This window comes from Heterodontus francisci, chromosome 2 (genome assembly GCF_036365525.1).
Source record: "Heterodontus francisci isolate sHetFra1 chromosome 2, sHetFra1.hap1, whole genome shotgun sequence".
NCBI classification, from domain to species: domain Eukaryota; kingdom Metazoa; phylum Chordata; class Chondrichthyes; order Heterodontiformes; family Heterodontidae; genus Heterodontus; species Heterodontus francisci.
In genome coordinates, this window is record NC_090372.1 from 211,552,436 (window position 1) to 211,573,341 (window position 20,906).

Here is a 20,906-nt window from a genome sequence, read left to right on the forward strand (position 1 = left end):
TTGCTCATTCAAGTACCTGTCCAGATGCCTCTTAAATGTCACTACTGTTCCTGCCTCCACCACCTCCTCAGGCAGCTCATTCCAGATACCCACTATTCTTTGCGTGAAAAATTTACCCCTTTGATCCCCTTTAAACCTCCTCCCTCTCACCTTAAATCTATGCCCTCTAGTTTTAGTCACCCCTACCATGGGAAACAGACTCTGGCTATCTACCCTATCTATGCCTCTCATAATTTTATATACCTCTATCATGTCCCCTCTCAGCCTCCTTCGCTCCAGGGAAAACAGACCCAGCCTATCCAATCTCTCTTTATAACTCAAGCCCTCCAAACCAGGCAACAACCTTGTGATTCTTTTCTGCACCCTCTCTAGCTTAATCACATCTTTCCTGTAGTGCGGCGACCAGAACTGCACACAGTACTCCAAATGCGGCCTAACCAACGTTATGTACAACTGTAACATGACGTCCCAACTTTTGTACTCAATGCCTCGGCTGATGAAGATAAGCATGCCATACGCCTTCTTCACCACCCTGTCTACCTGTGTTGCCACTTTCAAGGAACTATGTACTTGCACCCCACGGTCTCTTTGCTCAACAACACTCCCCAGGGCCCTGCCATTCACTGTATATATCCTGCCCTGGTTTAACTTCCCAAAATGCATCACTTCACACTCGTCTGCGTTAAATTCCATTTGCCAATCCCTTGCCCACTTTCCTAGTTGATCTATATCCTGTTGTAACCTTAGACAACCTTCTTCACTGTCCACTATACCACCAGTTTTGGTGTCATCTGCAAACTTACTAATCATGACCCTTACATTCACATCCAAGTCAGTAATATATATGACAAACAACAGACGGCCCAGCACAGATCCCTGCAGCACACCACTGGTCACCGGCCTCCAATCTGAAAAACAACCCTCCACTACCACCCTCTGCCTCCTATCACCTAGTCAATTTTGTATTCAATTGGCTAGCTCACCCTGGATCCCATGTGTTCAAACTTTCTGGACCAGCCTATCATGCAGGACCTGGTCAAAGGCCTTGCTAAAGTCCATGTAGACAACGTCCATCGCCCTGCCCTTGTCAATCCTCTAGGTCACCTCCTCGAAAAACTCAATCAAATTCGTGAGACATGATTTCCCACAAACAAAGCCATGCTGACTATCCCTAATCAGACCATGGCTTTCCAAATATAAATCCAGTCTCTCAGAATCCCTTCCAATAACTTTCCCACCACTGACGTAAGGCTCACTGGCCTGTAGTTCCCTGGCTTATCCCTGCTGCCCTTCTTAAATAAAGGCACAACATTCACTATCCTCCAGTCTTCCGGTACCTCACCTGTAGCTAACAATGATACAAAAATCTAATAATAATCCGGAGATTACCACCTTTGTGGTTCTACTTTTTAATTTAGCCCCGAGCTGCTCATAACCCCTCAGCAGAACCTCTTTCCTAGCCCTACCTATGCCATCGGTACCTACGTGGACCACGACAACTGGATCCTTTCCCTCACACTCCAAGTTCCTCTCTAGCCCAGAAGAGACGTCCTTAACCTTGGCACCAGGTAGGCAACACAGACTTCGGGACTCTCTATCTTTGCTGCAGAGAACAGTATCTATTCCCCTAACTATGCTATCCCCTATTACAACTACATTTCTCTTTTCTCTCCCCACTTGAATGGCGCTCTGAACCACAGTGCTGTGGTCAGTTCGCTCATCCTCCCTACAGCCTGTGCCCTTGTCCACACTGGGAGCAAGAACCTTGTGCCTACTGGATAAGGGCACTGGCTGAGGCTCCTCTAAAGCTAAATTCTGGATCCCCATACCTGCCTCACTCACAGTCACACCCTCCTGTTGCATCTACCCACTACAACAGACTGCAGCCGTTCATAGAAGAATACAGCTCATCACCACTTTCAGGCGCAATTGGGGATCAGGCAATAAATGCTGGCCTTGCCAGTGACACCCACATCCTGACAATGAATTGAAGAAAACCGTCAGATATCTGCACTCCTCTAATTCTGGCCTCTTGCATATCCCTGTTCTTAATTGCTCTACCATTGGTAGCCATGACTTCAGCTGGAATTCCTTCCCTAAACCTCTGTGACTCTTTACCTTGCTTTCCTCCTTTAAGATCCTTCTTAAAACCAAGCTTTTGATCACCTGTCCTAATATCTCCTTCTGTGACTTGCTGCCAAATTTAGTTTTTAATGTAATCATGAAGCACTTTGAGACGTTTTATTATGAGATGGGTGCTATATAAATACAAGTTATTGTTGCCTCAAAAAAGATAGCTCCAGTGATAATAAAATGTGATTAAAAAAAAAAAATCAGTGCTCAAGGCACCTTAGGCAATTTTCATTTCACTCCCAGTAGCAATGTCTAGTGCAGGCTTAGCACAGATCTGGCAACAGAACCAGTCAGGTACAAAATGTTGTACTGAATGGAGAGAACTACAGTGGCAAAATATCTTCAACTGGTGAAACAAAAATGCTTCTCTCAACAAAAAACATAGAATGATTCAGAAGGAAGCCATTTGTAATAGCTATCCAATTATTCCCACTTCCTCCTCTTTCCCAATAACCCTGCAATTTTCTCCCTTCAAGTAGTGCCACGTGGATAGCATTCTCGCTTCAGAAAGTTTTGGATTCAACTTCCACTCTAGAGCATAAAATCTAGGCAGACACTCCTGTACTGAGGGAGGTACTCCTGTATTGAGAGAGCACTGCACCACTGGAGGTGCCATCTTTCGGATGAGACATTAAAGCAAGGCCCTGTCTGCTCTCAGGCGGATGGAAAAGTTCCAATGTCACTGTTTTAAAGAGCAGCAGGGTAGTTCTCCCCAGTATTCTGGCCAATATTGATCTCTCAATCAACATCACTAAAACACATTATCTGGTCATCATCACATTGTTATTTGTGGGACTTTGCTGTGTAGATATTGGCTGCTGCGAGTCCTATATTACAACAGTGAATACTCTTCAAAACTACCTCATTAGCTGAAAAGCACTTTGGAACTTCCTGAGGTCGTGAAAGGCACCATATCAATGCAAATCTTTCTTTTTTCTTTTTTAATTTATGCAAATCCAGTTTGAAAATTACTACTGAATCTGCTTCCACTCATAAGAACATAATAGGAGCAGGAGTAGGCCATTCAGCCCCTCACGCCTGCTCTGCCATTTAATAAGATAATGGATGATCTGATCACGGCCTCAACTCCACTTTCCTGCCTGTCCCCGCATAACCTTTGACTCCCTTATAGATCCTATCAGACAGTGCATTCTAGAGCATAATAACTCACTGCATTAAAAAAAAAAGCACTTTTTCTGAACAAGGGAAAATGTACCGTTTCTATTGTCCCATCAGCTTTATATTTTCCTGCTGGGATAAACTGCTGTCTTCCTGTTGACCTGGAACAAAAAGGCTACAGTTATAAGACAAGCAATGCACAATGTCCTTCATTTCTTGCTGAGTTCTGCCAGTATCCCTGCAGAATGTGGGGGTCAGTAGCTCTACTGCTTGGAAAAGTGGGTCAATGGATGTCCTGTCTGAAGAATGATTGTGCAACCAGCATTCCTCAAATTAGAATGCTTTTCATCCTACTGCATATGTACAAACAAGTCACTGCCTCAATGAAAACTTTTTACAAGATAAGGTTATGCAATGTTGGTAGTTCAACATTATCCTCAAAGTAAAGTACGTTGTGCACATTGCTATAATATGGAACCACATTCAGGTAGCTTAGCTAAAACCTGGTGGTTCAATCACTGACTGGCTATCAGCTATGGCTGAGAGGGTATCCAGGTCTGAGAGACATCAGGCGTCTCTTCAAACAACTGAACTCCATATCATGTAGCCAACCAGGAAGTGCAACAAATTTTTAATGTTGTAAACTCCTGGTCCAATAACCAAGTTTCTGGTACAGCTGACATTGGTACACTGCACGCTTTGTGCCAATATATTATAAATGCTGAAAGCAATACTTGGATTCTTTCCACCCTCAACAGGCTTTGCTCAAACTTGTACGTTGACGGGAGATGAAAACAAAGATAAAAGGAATACTTGCATTTATATAATATCTTGCCACTTTATCACATTGTCCCAGTGTTTTGCACTTTTTTTTTACTGGAAGGCTTGACCCCATAAATACTATCGACATCAGGCTCAGGGATTGTAAATAAAAGCAAAATACTGCGGATGCTGGAAATCTGAAATAAAAACAAGAAATGCTGGAACCATTCAGCAGGTCTGGCAGCATCTGTGAAAAGAGAAGCAGAGTTAACGTTTCAGGTCAGTGACCCTTCTTCGGAACTGACAAATATTAGAAAAGTCACAGGTTATAAGCAAGTGAGGTGGGGGTGGGGCAAGAGATAACAAAGGAGGAGGTGTAGATTGGACAAGGCCACATAGCTGACCAAAAGGTCATGGAGCAAAGGCAAACAACATGTTAATAGTGTGTTGAAAGACAAAGCACTGGTACAGATTAGGTGTTAACGGACTGAATATTGAACAGCAGCAAGTGCAAACATGAAAAAAAAGTGGGTAAGCAAACTGAACAAACTAAGATGAAATGAAATAAATGCAAAAAAAAGATTGTAAAAAATCCCATCAGCCTCCATATCCAAAGGATCATCCTCCGCCATTTCCGCCACCTCCAGCGTGATGCCACTACCAGTCGCATCTTCCCCTCCCTTCCCCTGTCAGCATTCCGAAGGGATCGTTCCCTCCGCTACACCCTGGTCCACTCCTCCATTACCCCCACCACCTCGTCCCCGTCCCATGGAACCTTCCCCTGCAATCGCAGGTGGTGTAATACCTGCCCATTTACCTCCTCTCTCCTCACTATCCTAGGCCCCAAACACTCCTTTCAGGTGAAGCAGTGAAGTACTTGTACTTCTTTCAATGTAGTATACTGTATTCGCTGCTCACAGTGTGGTCTCCTCTACATTGGGGAGACCAAGCGCAGACTGGGTGACCGCTTTGCAGAACATCTCCGCTCAGTCCGCAAGCAGGACCCTGAGCTTCCGATTGCTTGCCATTTCAACATTCCCCCCTGCTCTCATGCTCACATCTCTGTCCTGGGATTGCTGCAGTGTTCCAGTGAACATCAACGCAAGCTCGAGGAACAGCATCTCATTTACCGATTAGGCACACTACAGCCTGCCGGACTGAACATTGAGTTCAATCATTTCAGAGCATGACAGCCCCCCATTTAACTTTCATTTTTAGCTGTTTTTTCTCTTTTTCTTTTTACATTTTTTACAATCTTTGTTTTGCATTTATTTCATTTCATCTTAGTTTGTTCAGTTTGCTTACCCACTGTTTTTTTTTCAGGTTTGCACTTGCTGCTGTTCAATATTCAGTGTATTTACACATAATCTGTACTAATGCTTTGTCTTTCAACACACCATTAACATATTGTTTGCCTTTGCTCCGTGACCTTTTGGTCAGCTATGTGGCCTTGTCCAATCTGCACCTTCTCCTTTGTTATCTCTTGCCCCACCCCCACCTCACTTGCTTATAACCTGTGACTTTTCTAATATTTGTCAGTTCCGAAGAAGGGTCACTGACCTGAAACGTTAACTCTGCTTCTCTTTCCACAGATGTTGCCAGACCTGCTGAGTGGTTCCAGCATTTCTTGTTTTTATTTCAGGGATTGTAAAGTTGGTTGTTTTTCTGGGCTTAAGGGAACGTGAACAGAAAGTGTAGTCAGCCATTGATGGTAATTTACTACTCAAGTATCAGCCATGGCTTTTTTTTTTTTAGAATTAGAATTAGAATATTACAGCGCAGTACAGGCCCTTCGGCCCTCGATGTTGCGCCGATCATCTGACCTACACTATTCCATTTACATCCATATGTCTATCCAATGACCACTTAAATGCCCTTAAAGTTGGCGAGTCTACTACTGTTGCAGGCAGGGCGTTCCACGCCCCTACTACTCTCTGCGTAAAGAAACTACCTCTGACATCTGTCCTATATCTTTCACCCCTCAACTTAAAGCTATGTCCCCTCGTGTTTGCCATCCTCATCCGAGGAAAAAGACTCTCACTATCCACCCTATCTAACCCTCTGATTATCTTGTATGTCTCTATTAAGTCACCTCTCCTCCTCCTTCTCTCTAACGAAAACAACCCCAAGTCCCTCAGCCTTTCCTCGTAAGACCTTCCTTCCATACCAGGCAACATCCTAGTAAATCTCCTCTGCACCCTTTCCAAAGCTTCCACATCCTTCCTATAATGCGGTGACCAGAACTGCACGCAATACTCCAGGTGCGGCCTCACCAGAGTTTTGTACAGCTGCATCATGACCCCGTGGCTCTGAAACTCGATCCCCCTACTAATAAAGGCTAACACACCATATGCCTTCTTAACAGCCCTATTAACCTGGGTAGCAACTTTCAGGGATTTATGTACCTGGATACCAAGATCTCTCTGCTCATCTACACTACCAAGAATCTTCCCATTAGCCCAGTACTCTGCATTGCTGTTACTCCTTCCAAAGTGAATCACCTCACACTTCTCCGCATTAAACTCCATTTGCCATCTCTCAGCCCAGCTCTGCAGCCTATCTATGTCCCTCTGTACCCTATAACACCCTTCGACACTATCCACAACTCCACCGACCTTCGTGTCATCCGCAAATTTACTAACCCACCCTTCTACACCCTCATCCAGGTCGTTTATAAAAATGACAAACAGCAGTGGCCCCAAAACAGAACCTTGCGGTACACCACTAGTAACTAAACTCCAGGATGAACATTTGCCATCAACCACCACCCTCTGTCTTCTTTCAGCTAGCCAATTTCTGATCCAAAGCTCTAAATCACCTTCAACCCCATACTTGCGTATTTTCTGCAATAGCCTACCGTGGGGAACCTTATCAAACGCCTTACTGAAATCCATATACACCACATCCACGGCTTTACCCTCATCCACCTGTTTGGTCACCTTCTCGAAAAACTCAATAAGGTTTGTGAGGCACGACCTACCTTTCACAAAACCGTGCTGACTATCGCAAATGAACTTATTCTTTTCAAGATGATTATAAATCCTGTCTCTTATAACCTTTTCCAACATTTTACCCACAACCGAAGTAAGGCTCACAGGTCTATAATTACCAGGGCTGTCTCTACTCCCCTTCTTGAACAAGGGGACAACATTTGCTATCCTCCAGTCCTCCGGCACTACTCCTGTCGACAATGACGACTTGAAGATCAACAACAACGGCTCTGCAATCTCCTCCCTGGCTTCCCAGAGAATCCTAGGATAAATCCCATCTGGCCCAGGGGACTTATCTATTTTCACTCTTTCCAAAATTGCTAACACCTCCTCCTTGTGAATCTCAATCCCATCTAGCCTAGTAGCCTGAATCTCAGTATTCTCCTCGGCAACATTTTCTTTCTCTACTGTAAATACTGACGAAAAATATTCATTTAACGCTTCCCCTATCTCCTCTGATTCCGCACACAACTTCCCACTACTATCCTTGATTGGCCCTGTTCTAACTCTTATCATTCGTTTATTCCTGATATACCTATAGAAAGCCTTAGGGTTTTCTTTGATCCTATCCGCCAATGACTTCTCGTGTCCTCTCCTTGCTCTTCTTAGCCCTCCCTTTAGATCCTTCCTGGCTAGCTTGTAACTCTCAAGCGCCCTAACTGAGCCTTCACGTCTCATCCTAACATAAGCCGCCCTCTTCCTCTTGACAAGCGCTTCAACTTCTTGAGTAAACCACGGCTCCCTTGCTCGACAACTTCCTCCCTGCCTGACAGGTACATACTTATCAAGGACACGCATTAGCTGCTCCTTGAATAAGCTCCACATTTCGTTTGTGCCCATCCCCTGCAGTTTCCTTCCCCATCCTACACATCCTAAATCTTGCCTAATCGCGTCATAATTTCCTTTCCCCCAGCTATAATTCTTGCCCTGCGGTATATACCTGTCCCTGCCCATCGCTAAGGTAAACCTAACCGAATTGTGATCACTATCGCCAAAGTGCTCACCTACATCTAAATCGAACACCTGGCCGGGTTCATTACCCAGTACCAAATCCAATGTGGCATCGCTTGGTTGGTAACACTCTGATGAGGCCTCTGTCTGATGTCTCAGCCAAAAGACGGCACCTACAACAGTGCAGCACTCTCTTAGCACTGTACTGGGACTATCAGCCAGATTTTGTCCTCAGCCACGGGAGTGCAACTTGAATTCACAAACTAATGACTCAGAGGCAAAAGTGCTGCCCAATGAGCAACAGATGAATAGCCTTTCAGCCCTGCTCGCTCCTGCTTTGCGCAAATACCTTTTTAAATCTCCCCCCTCGACCCCGTTGATACTGTATACTTACAGAGAAACTACTGCTCTTCTCCTGTCCCCAGCACGCCATAATATATCTGCGATAGCCAATGCCAGATACTGCGATCGCTGAGCATTGGTCGGCTGTAGGCCACTTTGGGGCAGAGAGAAGGGAGAAAGACAACAATCACTCGATAGCAACAACAATTTATCTTTATGTAGCACCCCTAATGTAGTTAAAAACGTTCCCAAGGCACTTCACAGGCTCGCGATCAGACAAAATTTGACACCGAGCCGCATTAATATTAGAAAAGTTGACTAAAAGCTTGGACAAAGAGTTGAGTTTTAAGGCGCACCATAAAGGAAAAGGGTGAGGTGTGGGAAGATGGAGAGGTTTCGGGAGAAAATTCTAGAGACAAATGTGATAGACTGAAGCATGAAAGGCGACATGGAGGTAACCACTTTTTCTCAAAACTTTACTGAAAGCCAAGAACATTGAAGATGATCCTCACAAAACTTAATTCAGTCTTCAAGACTCCATGTGCAGTCTACACCAGCAATGTTGAATGGCATTTTGCTGGATATAATTTCTCTCTGTGGAGTTACATAGATAAGCAGTCTATAATGTTGGCCATCTTTCAAGATTAGATGGAGGAGGGAAACATACCCAGCTACTGAATGATGGCGAGTTCACATTTTGATTGAAACCGGGCCATCTAAATCTGGTCACGGTTTGACAATTTTCAATGCCTTCCAGTAAATGAATTTGGAATGCATTGCCTGACAAGCTGTATGCTTGTGTTAATGCCAATGTACAAGTATTATATGAGTATTAGAGGTTATAAATATTATTTGAAATGTGCACACACACTTACATGGTCTCACTACTGCTGCTGGCTACATCGTCAAAGATCATCTTTTGTAAGACACATGCCTGAACTGCAGCCAAAACTCCACAAGGACCACCCTAGAAAGATCAGATACCGGAACTGTTTGAGATAGTAAATCAGATGATACAGTAGCTTAGCATCACACTTGCCTGATAATGCACTTCATTTTAGGGTTAAGAGAAAGAAAAAATAAAAGAACTTAAATTTATAGAGCACCTTTCACTACCTCAGGACATCCAAAAGCTCTTACAGCCAATTAAATTCTTTTGAAGTTCAGTCACTGTTGTAATGTAGGAAATGTGGCAGCCCATTTGTGCACAACAAGCTCCCACTAGCAGCAATGCAATAAAGGCCAGACATTGCTCTTCAAAATAGTGATGCAAAACCTTTTTGTCCATCTGAAGGAGAGAGTTCAAATCGCACTCCAAAAACTTGACTACAAAGTGTGGGAAAGAGTGTATGTCAGGCCTACAGGGGGTAACAAGACCTAGATGTTGATCTGAAAGGTATCCTAACTATCTGAATCCTGGATTTTTGCTGCCAAAACATCCTACGGGTGCTGGATATGTCTGGTCATTTTGTGACTTTTTTTTGTTGAATCTATTTTTTTGCTCATAGCATCAGTTCTGACTTGCAATTCACTCAATATCAATATGTAATGATCTCATATTACCATATTTTGACTGATAGACTTCTCACTGAGTCTCAGGTAGTTCTACAGCTGGTACGTGCACCAGGTGCTCATTTAAACTGAAGCTCCTTACTGAAACTAGTTTATTCATGAGTTTTTAAAAATTCTTTCATGGGATATAGGCATCGCTGGCAGGGCCAGCATTTGTTGTCCATCCCTTATTGCTCTTGACAACGGAGTGCCTTGCTCGGCCATTTCAGAGGGCAGTTAAGAGTCAACCACATTGCTGTGGGTCTGGAGTCACATGTAGGCCAGACCAATGTAGGTAAGGACCAATTTGTATTTTGATTAGAATTGTCAACATCAGATTGCATTGATATTTATTTCATATTTTTCCCCATCAGCGCAAAAGATTCTGACTCCTTATTAGTATCCCCAAATGCAGTCAATGGGCTATTCAACTACTCAAGCCATCATTGCCAAGTCTGTTCTTATCCTCATTAGGTGTGCATGACACAAACATACCAGAGGACACAGATTTAAAGTAATCAGCAAAAGAACCGGAGATGGGGAGGCAGGGGGAATAAGATGATTTTTTTTTTTATTACACAGTGAGTTTTTATGAAAGGGTGACAGAAACAGATTCAACAGTAACATGCAAAAGGGAATTAGATAACTTCTCAAAGGGAAAAGATTTGCAGCGTCACAGGGAAAGAGTTGAAATGGGACTAACTTCATAGCTCTTTCAAAGAGCTAGCACAGGCACACAGAGTCAAATGGCCTCTATCTTAGAAACTTACAACATAGAACGTTCTATGAATCACTCAGTGGGGCAAAACCCCTGGCCAATTCTAACCCCCTCCCAGACCAAGTTACAGATGCCAATAGTCATCACAGCTCAGATCTGCTAACTCGGTTCAGGCTGCTTATACAACCTGGGACCTTTCTATATGCGACATGGCTCAGTTCTATTGAACAAACATAGCACTGAGCCACTGTGGAGAAACTGCAAAGAACCTTTAAAAGAAATAATATGAAAGGTCATTTTCAGCACTCCAGAAAGCACTCTGTGCCCCAAATCTTCTCAATCACGTGCTGCTAATTCAAGTCACAATTCTTTCCAACAACAGGCCTACAACATCCCAGGATCAAAGCAATTAATTGAGATGCAGTTATCATAAGTGTCAGAATCAAGATAACACTAAACTCTAGTGTATTACAGAGCAGGCTACCAGAACACCAACTGTCACAGCACTTTCAGTCTGCACAAAGATTCTTTTGATGTAAAAAGACCCTTTAATCTGAAAGTCCATGCTCCCTAAAAACATTCCAGAGGGAATTAAGTTTCTAAATAAATAAAGACAGACTTGTATTTATACAGCACCTTTCATGACCTCGGGACGTCCCAAAGGCACTTTACAACCAAGAAATTACCATGCTTATTCTACATATGGGCTAACATTTCTTCTCAGTTTGCGGGTCCTTGATTACCTGAAGGAAACTGGAGTATTGTTTTCAAGTGCTACTCGCTGTTACTTGAACGTTTCATGTTATAAGCAAAGGTAATAAGTTAAAGCAAGTCAAATTCCATTTATAATTTAGGGATTCCAGGAACTGTACCAATATTTTGGAGAAATTGGATTATCCATCCTTATTCAATGCAAGTCAAGGGAACGATAGCATAGTGGTAATGTTACTGGATTAGTAGCCCTGAGGCCCGGAATGATGCTCCAGAGACAAGTTCAAATCCCACCATTACAACTGGCGCAATTTAGATGAGATTCACTGGTGCCAGCAGCAGTTCTGGGTGAAGACTAAGTGCAGCAACCAAAGAGTTAAAGCAGGGGAGAGATCCTCCAGCAAAGTCTCAGACAACAAAAGCAACATCTGCAGGCAGTGGCGTCGTGGGATTGTCACGGGACTAGTAAATCAGAGACCCAGGGTATTACTCTGGGGACATGGGTTCGAATCCCACCCCAGCAGAAGGTGGAATTTGAATTCAATTAATAAAAAATCTGGAATTAAAAAGCTAGTCTAATGATGGCCATGAAACCATTGCCGAATGTTGTAAAAACCCATCTGGTTCACTAATGTCCTTTAGGGAAGGAAATCTGCTGTCCTTACCTGGTCTGGCCTACATGTGACTCCAGACCCACAGCAATGTGGGTGACTCTTAACTGCCCTCTGAAATGGCCTAGCAAGCCACTCAGTTGTATCTAACCGCCACAAAGTGAATAAAAATGAAACCAGACAGACCACCCGGCATTGTCCCAGGCAGCGGAAACGACTATGGCAAACCCAGCCCTGTCGACCCCGCAAAGTCCTCCTTACTAACATCTGGGAGCTGTCCCACAGACTAGTCATGCAACATCCTGACATAGTCATACTCACGGAATCATACCTCAGAAAGTCCCATGACAATCCCCAGGTATGTCCTGTCCCACCGGCAGGGCAGACCCAGCACAGTGGTATACAGTAGGGAGGGAGTAGCCCTGGGAGTCCTCAACATCAACTCAGGACCCCTTGAAGTCTCATGGCATCAGGTCAAACATGGGCAAGGTAACCTCCTACTACCTACTGCCCTCCCTCAGCTGATGAGTCAGTACTCCTTCATGTTGAACACGACTTGGAGGAAGCATCGAGGGTGGCAAGGGCGCAGAATGTACTCTGGGTGGGGCACTTCAATGTCCAGCACCAAGAGTGGCTCGGTAGCACCATTATAGACAGGCCTGCTGCAGATGCATCTGTCCATGGCAGTATTGGTAGGAGTGACCACTGCACAGTCCTTGTGAAGTCCCGCCTTCACATTGAGGATACCGTCCATCATGTTGTGTGGCACTATCACCGTGCGAAATGGGACAGATTTCAAACAGATCTAGCAATGCAAAACTGGGTATCCATGAGGCGCTGTGGGCCATCAGCAGCAGCAGAATTATACTCAACCACAATCTGTAAGCTCATGGCCCGGCATGTCCCCCACTCTACCATTACCATCAAGCCAGGAGACAACCCTGGTTCAATGAAGAGCGCAGGAGGGCATGCCAGGAGCAGCACCAGGCATACCTCAAAATGAAGTGTCAACCTGGTGAAGCTACAACAGAGGACTACTTGTGTGCCAAACTGCGTAAGCAGCATGCGATAGACAGAGCTAAGCGATCCCATAACCAACGGATCAGATTTAAGCTCTGTAGCCCTGCCACATCCAGCTTTGAATGGTGGTGGACAATTAAACAACTAACTGGAGGAGGTGGCTCCACAAATATCCCCATCCTCAATGATGGAGGAGCCCAGCACATCAGTGCGAAAGATAAGGCAGAAGCATTTGCAACAATCTTCAGCCAGACGTGCCAAGTTGATGATCCATCTCAGCCTCCTCCTGAAGTCCCCAGCATCACGGATGCCAGACTTCAGCCAATTCGATTCACTCTGCGTGATATCAAGAAATGACTGAAGGCACTGGATACTGCAAAGGCTGTGGGCCCTGACAATATTCCAGTAATAGTACTGAAGACCTGCGCTCCAGAACTGGCCGCGCCCCCAGCCGAGCTGTTCCTGTACAGCTACAACACTGCATCTACCCGGCAATGTGGAAAATTGCCCAGGTATGTCCTGTGCACAAAAAGCAGGACAAGTCCAACCCGGCCAATTACCACCCCATCAGTCTACTCTCAATCATCAGTAAAGTGATGGAAGGTGTCATCAACAGTGCCATCAAGCGGCACTTGCTTAGCAATAACCTGCTCAGTGATGCTCAGTTTGGATTCCGCCAGGGCCACTCAGCTCCTGACCTCATTACAGCCTTGGTTCAAACATGGACAAAAGAGCTGAACTCAAGAGGTGAGATGAGAGTGACTGCCCTTGACAGCAAGGCAGCATTTGACCGAGCATGGCATCAAGGAGCCCTAGCAAAACGGGAGTCAATGGGAATCAGGGGAAAAACTCTCCGCTGGTTGGAGTCATACGTAGCACAAAGGAAGATGGTTGTGGTTGTTTGAGGTCAATCATCTGAGCTCCAGGACATCACTGCAGGAGTTCCTCAGGGTAGTGTCCTAGGCCCAACCATCTTCAGCTGCTTCATCAATGACCTTCCTTCAATCATAAGGTCAGAAGTGGGGATGTTCGCTGTTGATTGCACAATGTTCAGCACCATTCATGACTCCTCAGATACTGAAGCAGTCCATGTAACAATGCAGCAAGATCTGGACAATATCCAGGTTTGGGCTGATAAGTGGCAAGTAACATTCTCGCCACACAAGTGCCAGGCAATGACCATCTCCAATGAGAGAATCTAACCATCTCCCCTTAACATTCAATGGCATTACCATCGCTGAATCCCCCACTATCAACATGCTAGGGGCTACCACTGACCAGAAACTGAACTGGAGTAGCCACATAAATACCATGGCTACAAGAGCAGGTCAGAGGCTAGGAATCCTGCGGCGAGTAACTCATCTCCCGATTCCCCAAAGCCTGTCCACCATCTACAAGGCACAAGTCAGGAGTGTGATAGAATACTCTCCACTTGCCTGGATGGGTGCAGCTCCAACAACACTCAAGAAGCTCGACACCATCCAGGACAAAGCAGCCCGCATGATTGGCACACCATCTACAAACATTCACTTCCTCCACCACCGACGCACAGTGGCAGCAGTGTGTACCATCTACAAGATGCACTGCAGCAACGCACCAAGGCTCCTTAGACAGCACATTCCAAACCTGCGACCTCTACCAACTAGAAGGACAAGGGCAGCAATTGCATGGGAACACCACCATCTGCAAGTTCCCCTCCAAGTCACACACCATCCTGACTTGGAATTATATCACCGTTCCTTCACTGTCGCTGGGTCAAAATCCTGGAACTCCCTTCCTAACAGCACTGTGGGTATACCTACCTCACATGGATTGCAGCGGTTCAAGAAGACAACTCACCACCACCTTCTCGAGCGCAATTAGGGAATGAATGAATTAAAATAAAGTTATGGTGATGTCACAAGCAGTGAAGGAGATAATTGGCGAGTAGCTGGTAAGTGTTTTCAGCCCCATAGAATGCACTTCCTGTGCTATGATACATCCTGGACAATTCCCGTGGCCTGGACATCCACATGTGCAGTATGTGCCGCCAGCTAGATCAGCTCGAGCTCTGGGTTTTGGAGCTTGAACAGCAGCTGGAGTCACTACGGGGCATCGACAAGGCTGAGCGCTTCACCCCTCAACTTAAAAATGGGCAGGCAGAGAGGGAATGGGTGACCGCTAGAACAAGCAGGACAAGGCAGGAACCTCATAAGTGCATCTCGCTCTCCAATCAGTTCTGAATACTGGTAAGAGCGATGGTTCCTCTGGGGAGTGCAAGCAAAGTCAAGTCCATGGCACCATGGGTGGCACAGCTACACAGGAAGGGAGAAGGGGAGTGGAAGAGCAATAGTGGTGCGGCATTTGATCACGAGGGGAGCAGACAGGCACTTCTGCAGCTGCAGACGTGACTTCATCATGGTATGTTGTCTCCCCAATGCCAGGGTCAATGATGCCTCTGAGGGCTATAGGACATCCTGAGTGGGGACTGTGATCAGCCAGAGATCGTAGTTCATACTGGCACCAATGACATAGGCAGAAAGAAAGATGAGGTCCTATGGGTAGAATTTAGGGAGCTAGGAGAGAGATTGAAAAGTAAAACCTCCAAGGTAATAATCTCCAGTATGCCAGTAAGTACAGAAATAGAAAGATAGAGATGATGAATACGTGGCTGCAGAGATGGTGCAGCAGGGAGGGCTTTAGATTCCCGGGGCATTGGGACCACTTCTGGGGGAGGTGGGACCTGTACAAGCCAGAAGTGTTGCACCTCAACATGGCCGGGACCAATATCCTCATTTTGCTAGTGCTAATGGAGAGGGTTTAAAAACTAGTTTGGCAGGGGGATGGGAACCTGAGAGCAGATTCAGAAGGGAGAGAAGTAGGAAATTGAAGGCAGAAAATTAGTAAGTGTGTTTGGAAGGCGGAGGAAACTATAAAAGTGGGATTAGGCTGAGTGGCTCTATTTTTCAGCCGGAGCAGACACGATAGGCCTAGTACCCTCATTCTGTGCCAAAAAATTTCTATGAAATAAAGCCTGGAGAATTTGGCAGTGCAAAATGCCATATATTTCAATGCAAAAGTATACAGGATAAGGCAAATGAGTTGAGAGCACAGACTGACACGTGGGAGTATGATATTATATCTATTACTGGGACATGGCTGAAAGAAGGGCAGGAATGGCAGCTCAACATTCCTAGTTACAGGGTTTTCAGACGAGATGGGGGCAGGAGTCTCATTATTAATTGCTGTAAAGGAGGGGTGATATGGTAGAAAAATCATCAAATGAGGCCATATGGGTTGAACTGAAGAACAAAAAAGGTCCAATCACACTACTGACAGTATACTATAGACCCCCAAACAGTGAAAGGCAGCTAGTAGAGCAAATATGTAGGCAAATCTCTGAGAAGTGAAAAAAAAAATAGGGCACTAATAGTAGGGGATTTCAACTACCCTAATATTAACTAGGATAGAATTAGTATGAAAGGCACAGGGGGACCAGAATTCTTAATATGCATTCAGTAAGTAGCAAGCCCAAGAGAGGCGCAGTTCTGGACTTTGTTTTAGGGAAGGTAGAAGGGGCGTCAGTTGGGAAGCATTTTAGTGGAAGTGATCCAATAGATTTAGGGTAGTTATGGAAAAGGACAAAGATAGATCAGGAATAAAAGTTCTTCATTGGGGAAAAGCTACTAAGCAGAGATGTGATTTAACTAAAGTGGACAGGAAACAGCTACTTGAAGGTGCCAGATCAATGGGAGGTATTCAAGGAAAAGAGAGTGAGGATTCAAAGCAACAATGTTCCCTGAAAGAAAAAGGGTGAGACGAACAAATCCAGAGCCCCCGGATGCCAAGGAGCTTAAAGGAGAGGATAAAGTAAAAAGGGGAGGCTTATTACAGATACTGAGTGCAAAAAACCTAGAGTTAAAGAGTTATCTACAGTACAGAAGGAGGACATTTGGCCCATTGAGTCCATGCCAGCTCTCCGCAGAGTAAAAGTGTAGGGGTGAAATTAAAAAGGAAATCAGGAAAACAAAGAAAGGGCATGAAAATATTGGCAAGTAAAATCAAGAATAACCCAAAGTTTGTTGATAAATGCATAAAGAATAACTAAAGATAGGGCCTATAATTAGGGATCATAAGGAACCAGTGCGTGGAGTCGGAGGACATTGATATGGTTCTTATTGAATACTTTCCGTCTGTTTTCACAAAAGAGAGGGGCAATACAGACATTGCAATCAGGGAGGAGAAGTGTGAAATATTAGATGAAATTAACACAATAAGAAAGTAAGTATTAAGGGGTTTAACATCTTTGAAAGTGAATAAATCCCCAGGTTTGGATGAAATGTATCCTAGGTTAACGAAAGCAAGTGAAGAAATAGTGGAGGCTCTGACCATCATTTTCCAAACCTCTCTGGCTACAGGTGTGGAGGACAGCTAACATTGTACCATTGTTTAAAAAGAGAGAAAGGGATAGACTGAGTAATTTACAGGCCAGTCGGTCTAACCTAATAGATGGGCAAATTATTGGAAAAGATTCTGAGTGACGGGATCAATCTTCATTTAGAAAGACATCAATTAATCAAAGACAGTCAAGCATGAATTTCTTAGGGGAAGGTCATCTTTGACTAACATGACTGAATTTTTTGAGGATGTAAAAAGGAGCGTCGATGAGAGTAGTGCACTTCATGTAGTCTGAAAGGATTTTAGCAAGGCTTTTGATAAGGTCCCACATGGCAGACTGGTCGCGAAAGTAAAAGCCCATGGGATCTAAGGCAAAGTGGCAAGTTCGATTCAAAACTGGCTCAGAGGCAGGAAGGAAAGGGTAACAGTCAATGGGTGATTATGTGACTGGAAGTCTGTTTCCAGTGGGGTTCCGTAGAGCTCAGTACTAGGACCCTTGCTTTTTGTGGCATATATCAATGATTTGGACTGGAATGTGGGGGGGCATGATTAAGAAGTTTGCAGACAACACAAAAATTGGCCGAGTAACTGATAATGAAGAAGAAAGCTGGAAACTGCATGGACTAGTCGGGTGGGCGAAACAGTGGTAAATGGAGTTCAATTCGGAGAAGTGTGATGTAATGCACTTGGGGAAGGCTAAAAAGTCACGGGAATACACAATAAATTGTAGGATATGGAGAAATGTATATGAACAACTTTGGAGTGCATTTCGGACAGGTTGATAAGGTGGTCAAGAAGTTATACGAATACTTGCCTTTATCAGCCAAGGCATAGAATATAAGAGCTGGGAGGTTGTGCTGGAATGGCATAAAACACTAGTTAGGCCACAGCTGGAGTACTGCGTGCAGTTCTGGTCACTGCACTATAGATGTGACTGCACTCGAGAGGGTGCAGGGGAGATTTACAAGGACGTTGCCTGGACTGGAGAATTTTAGTTGCCAGGAAGATTGGATAGGACAGGATTGTTTTCTTTGGAACAGAGGAGGCTGAGGGGAGACCAAATTAAAGTGTATAAAATTACTAGGGGTCTAGATAGAGTGGATAGGAAGGCTCTATTCCCTTTGGTTGAGGAGTCCATTACTGGGGTTGGGGGTGGGGCCACAGATTTAGGGTAAGAGAGTTAGGAGGTTCAGAGGGGATTCAAGGGGGAAATGCTTTCACCCAGAGGGCGCTAGGAATCTAGAACTCACTGCCTGTGGTAGAAGCAGAAACTCATGTAACATTTAACAAGTACTTGGATGTGCACTTAAAGTGCCGTAACCTACAAGACTACAGACCAAGAGCTGGAAAGTGAGATTAGGCTAGATGGCTGGTGTGGCCTTCTTCCATGTTGCAAATTTCTATGATTCTATAAAAAACTGATAGCTTTAAATTGTCAATTGTGCTGCTAAAATCGGAAAATGCACCCAAAGGTCAAATGATGGCCCCCTTTTTAGCAACAACTGTTCAGATGTATGTAACACACACACACGCAGACCATGTATACGACAGCATACATAGTTATTCTTCTTCCCGAATTCCAATACCATTCATCGAAGAATTCCACACTGTTACTGTTTCTCCCAATCCTCAACTTGCAATAAATCCGTGGCAATCAACATAAATATTCTGCAAAGCTTTCCCATTCTTTTTTTTTATATAAATATTTTGTCTTTTGGGTTCCCACAATGGCTTTCAGAAATTCTAAACCAGTTTTCTTTAGGTTCTGTCATGAGTTGAATCAGTTTCTTGTGTATTTCATTTATAAAACTTATGAAAAATATTAATTGCACAAAAGAAAGCCGACAGCGGTCATCGATTAATTCAAGTGCAGGTAATCCAGAGGAAGGGTTAAACAAACAACCACACTGGGATATTTTTAAAAAACGATCTGGCCGAGTCAGGTCAACAAACAGTAGGCAGCTCTCATGGGAAACATGAGAGCATTTTTACAGGCTCACATGGCAACGGCCAAAACCTATGCTCTCCTCCCCAGTGCACAACAGGACCAAGTGACAAGACCCGCCTCCACTCTATTTTATTGGATTCTTCCCAAATAAACAAATCCCAGCTGTGCATCGTGGCATTCTCTGAGCTTTAAAGGGGAAATGAAGTTTAAGATAATACTTTATGTTTGAAAGACATATGAAACCGTAATTTCTGTTCTCCTCAGCTCCAGGCCGCACCCATAACGTTGTCGATGGGAAAATCAGTTTATCCTGGAGCAGCTCCAGTCACCTTGAAGATTTAATGGGATGGGGGAAGCAATGTTCCCTCTTGGTAGCATGGGTGTGTGGCTGCACAGCAATCTGGAGTATGCTGCACATTTCAATAAACAGGCCACGCACAACCAACATTCCTGCCAGGATGCATGCATGGCAGCAATCTTGAATGTGCCATGCAGTGCAATAAACAGGTCAAGTACACCAAATACAAGTTAGAGGGAACACTGGTGGGGAGCACGTGCATCACCTGGGAACTCGCATTCGGAGGCATTTGGCTTGGTATAACACATACTCAACCAGTTGTTTCTTTAGGAAAACTTGAGCAACCAGGTCCAGGCAGGCTGATATTTTGGCCCCCTTGCGAAAATCAAATTAATAGAGCTGCTTCAGCACAGAGAGAACACCTCCTGTCAGTGTTGTCACTGGAGAGGTCTCGAGACAAACCAGACCTAAACAGTGGGCTGCATTTTATCCGAGCTATAGTAGTCAAGGGACCGCTAGATCCCTAGCGCTGAAAACGGTTATTAAAATCCCCTAAGCTCCCAGCAAGGATTCAGGCTACCCACCCATTGATTGCGCCGTCACATTTAAATGATTGGGGGGCAGGGACCTGGGTAGCTAGAGAAATCAGCAAAGTACCCTGCCTTCCTGCCAGTGCAATACTGACCCAAGGCCAGACCTGTACTTCTATAGCAGCACTAGCAGACTGGAGAAGGATCGATGAAGGGAGAGAACTTGAGATTGGCTTCCTTTCCCTCTCTTTTGCCCCAATAACTTGAGTAAAATAAGCTTAGGCTCATTCAAAGTGGAGTTATAGAAATACCAGCCTGGTTCCTCCAGGTGTCAGCTTTGGCTCAGCAGCAGCACTTCTCACCCAGATCAAAAGATCGTGGATTCAATCCCCACTCAAGACTTGAACACACAGACTAGGCTGGCACTCCAATGCAGTACTGAGAGATTCGGAGGTGTCATCTTTCAGATCAAATGTTAAACCAGCATCTGCCCTCTGAGGTGGATGCAAACGATCCTTAGCACGATCTAAAAGAATAGCAGGGAGGAATCCCAGCCAATGTTTTATCCCTCAACCAAGATCTCTAAAATAGATTATCTGGTCACTAGTCTCATTGCTATTTGTGAATTGGCTGCTGCATTTCCTGTATTACAACAGTCACTACACTTCCAATATATTTGATTGGCAGTCAAGGCTCACATATTTGACAAAATGATTACTTGGGAAATATACTGAAGGGCTCCTGGCATGGTGGGGGGGGGGGGGGGGGGGGAAGAGAAGAAAGAAATTTGGCACCTTATTTATCAAACATTGGTTTTGATGTATTAGTTTTTTTTAATTTCTTAT

The 20,906-nt window shown here is 44.6% G+C and overlaps 1 protein-coding gene across 3 annotated transcripts in view; it reads right to left on the bottom strand.

Annotated features, from left to right (window-relative positions):
- Positions 1-20,906, bottom strand: part of mindy4 (MINDY lysine 48 deubiquitinase 4) — a 305,544-nt gene that overhangs the window by 182,651 nt on the left and 101,987 nt on the right. For all 3 annotated transcript variants that reach the window (XM_068015668.1, XM_068015679.1, XM_068015689.1), the window contains 3 exons: positions 9,173-9,264; positions 8,350-8,451; positions 3,350-3,413 (listed from right to left, as the gene is read on the bottom strand). In XM_068015668.1, the coding sequence (XP_067871769.1) occupies positions 3,350-3,413; positions 8,350-8,451; positions 9,173-9,264 (258 nt within the window). The remainder of the gene's footprint in view (positions 1-3,349; positions 3,414-8,349; positions 8,452-9,172; positions 9,265-20,906) is intronic.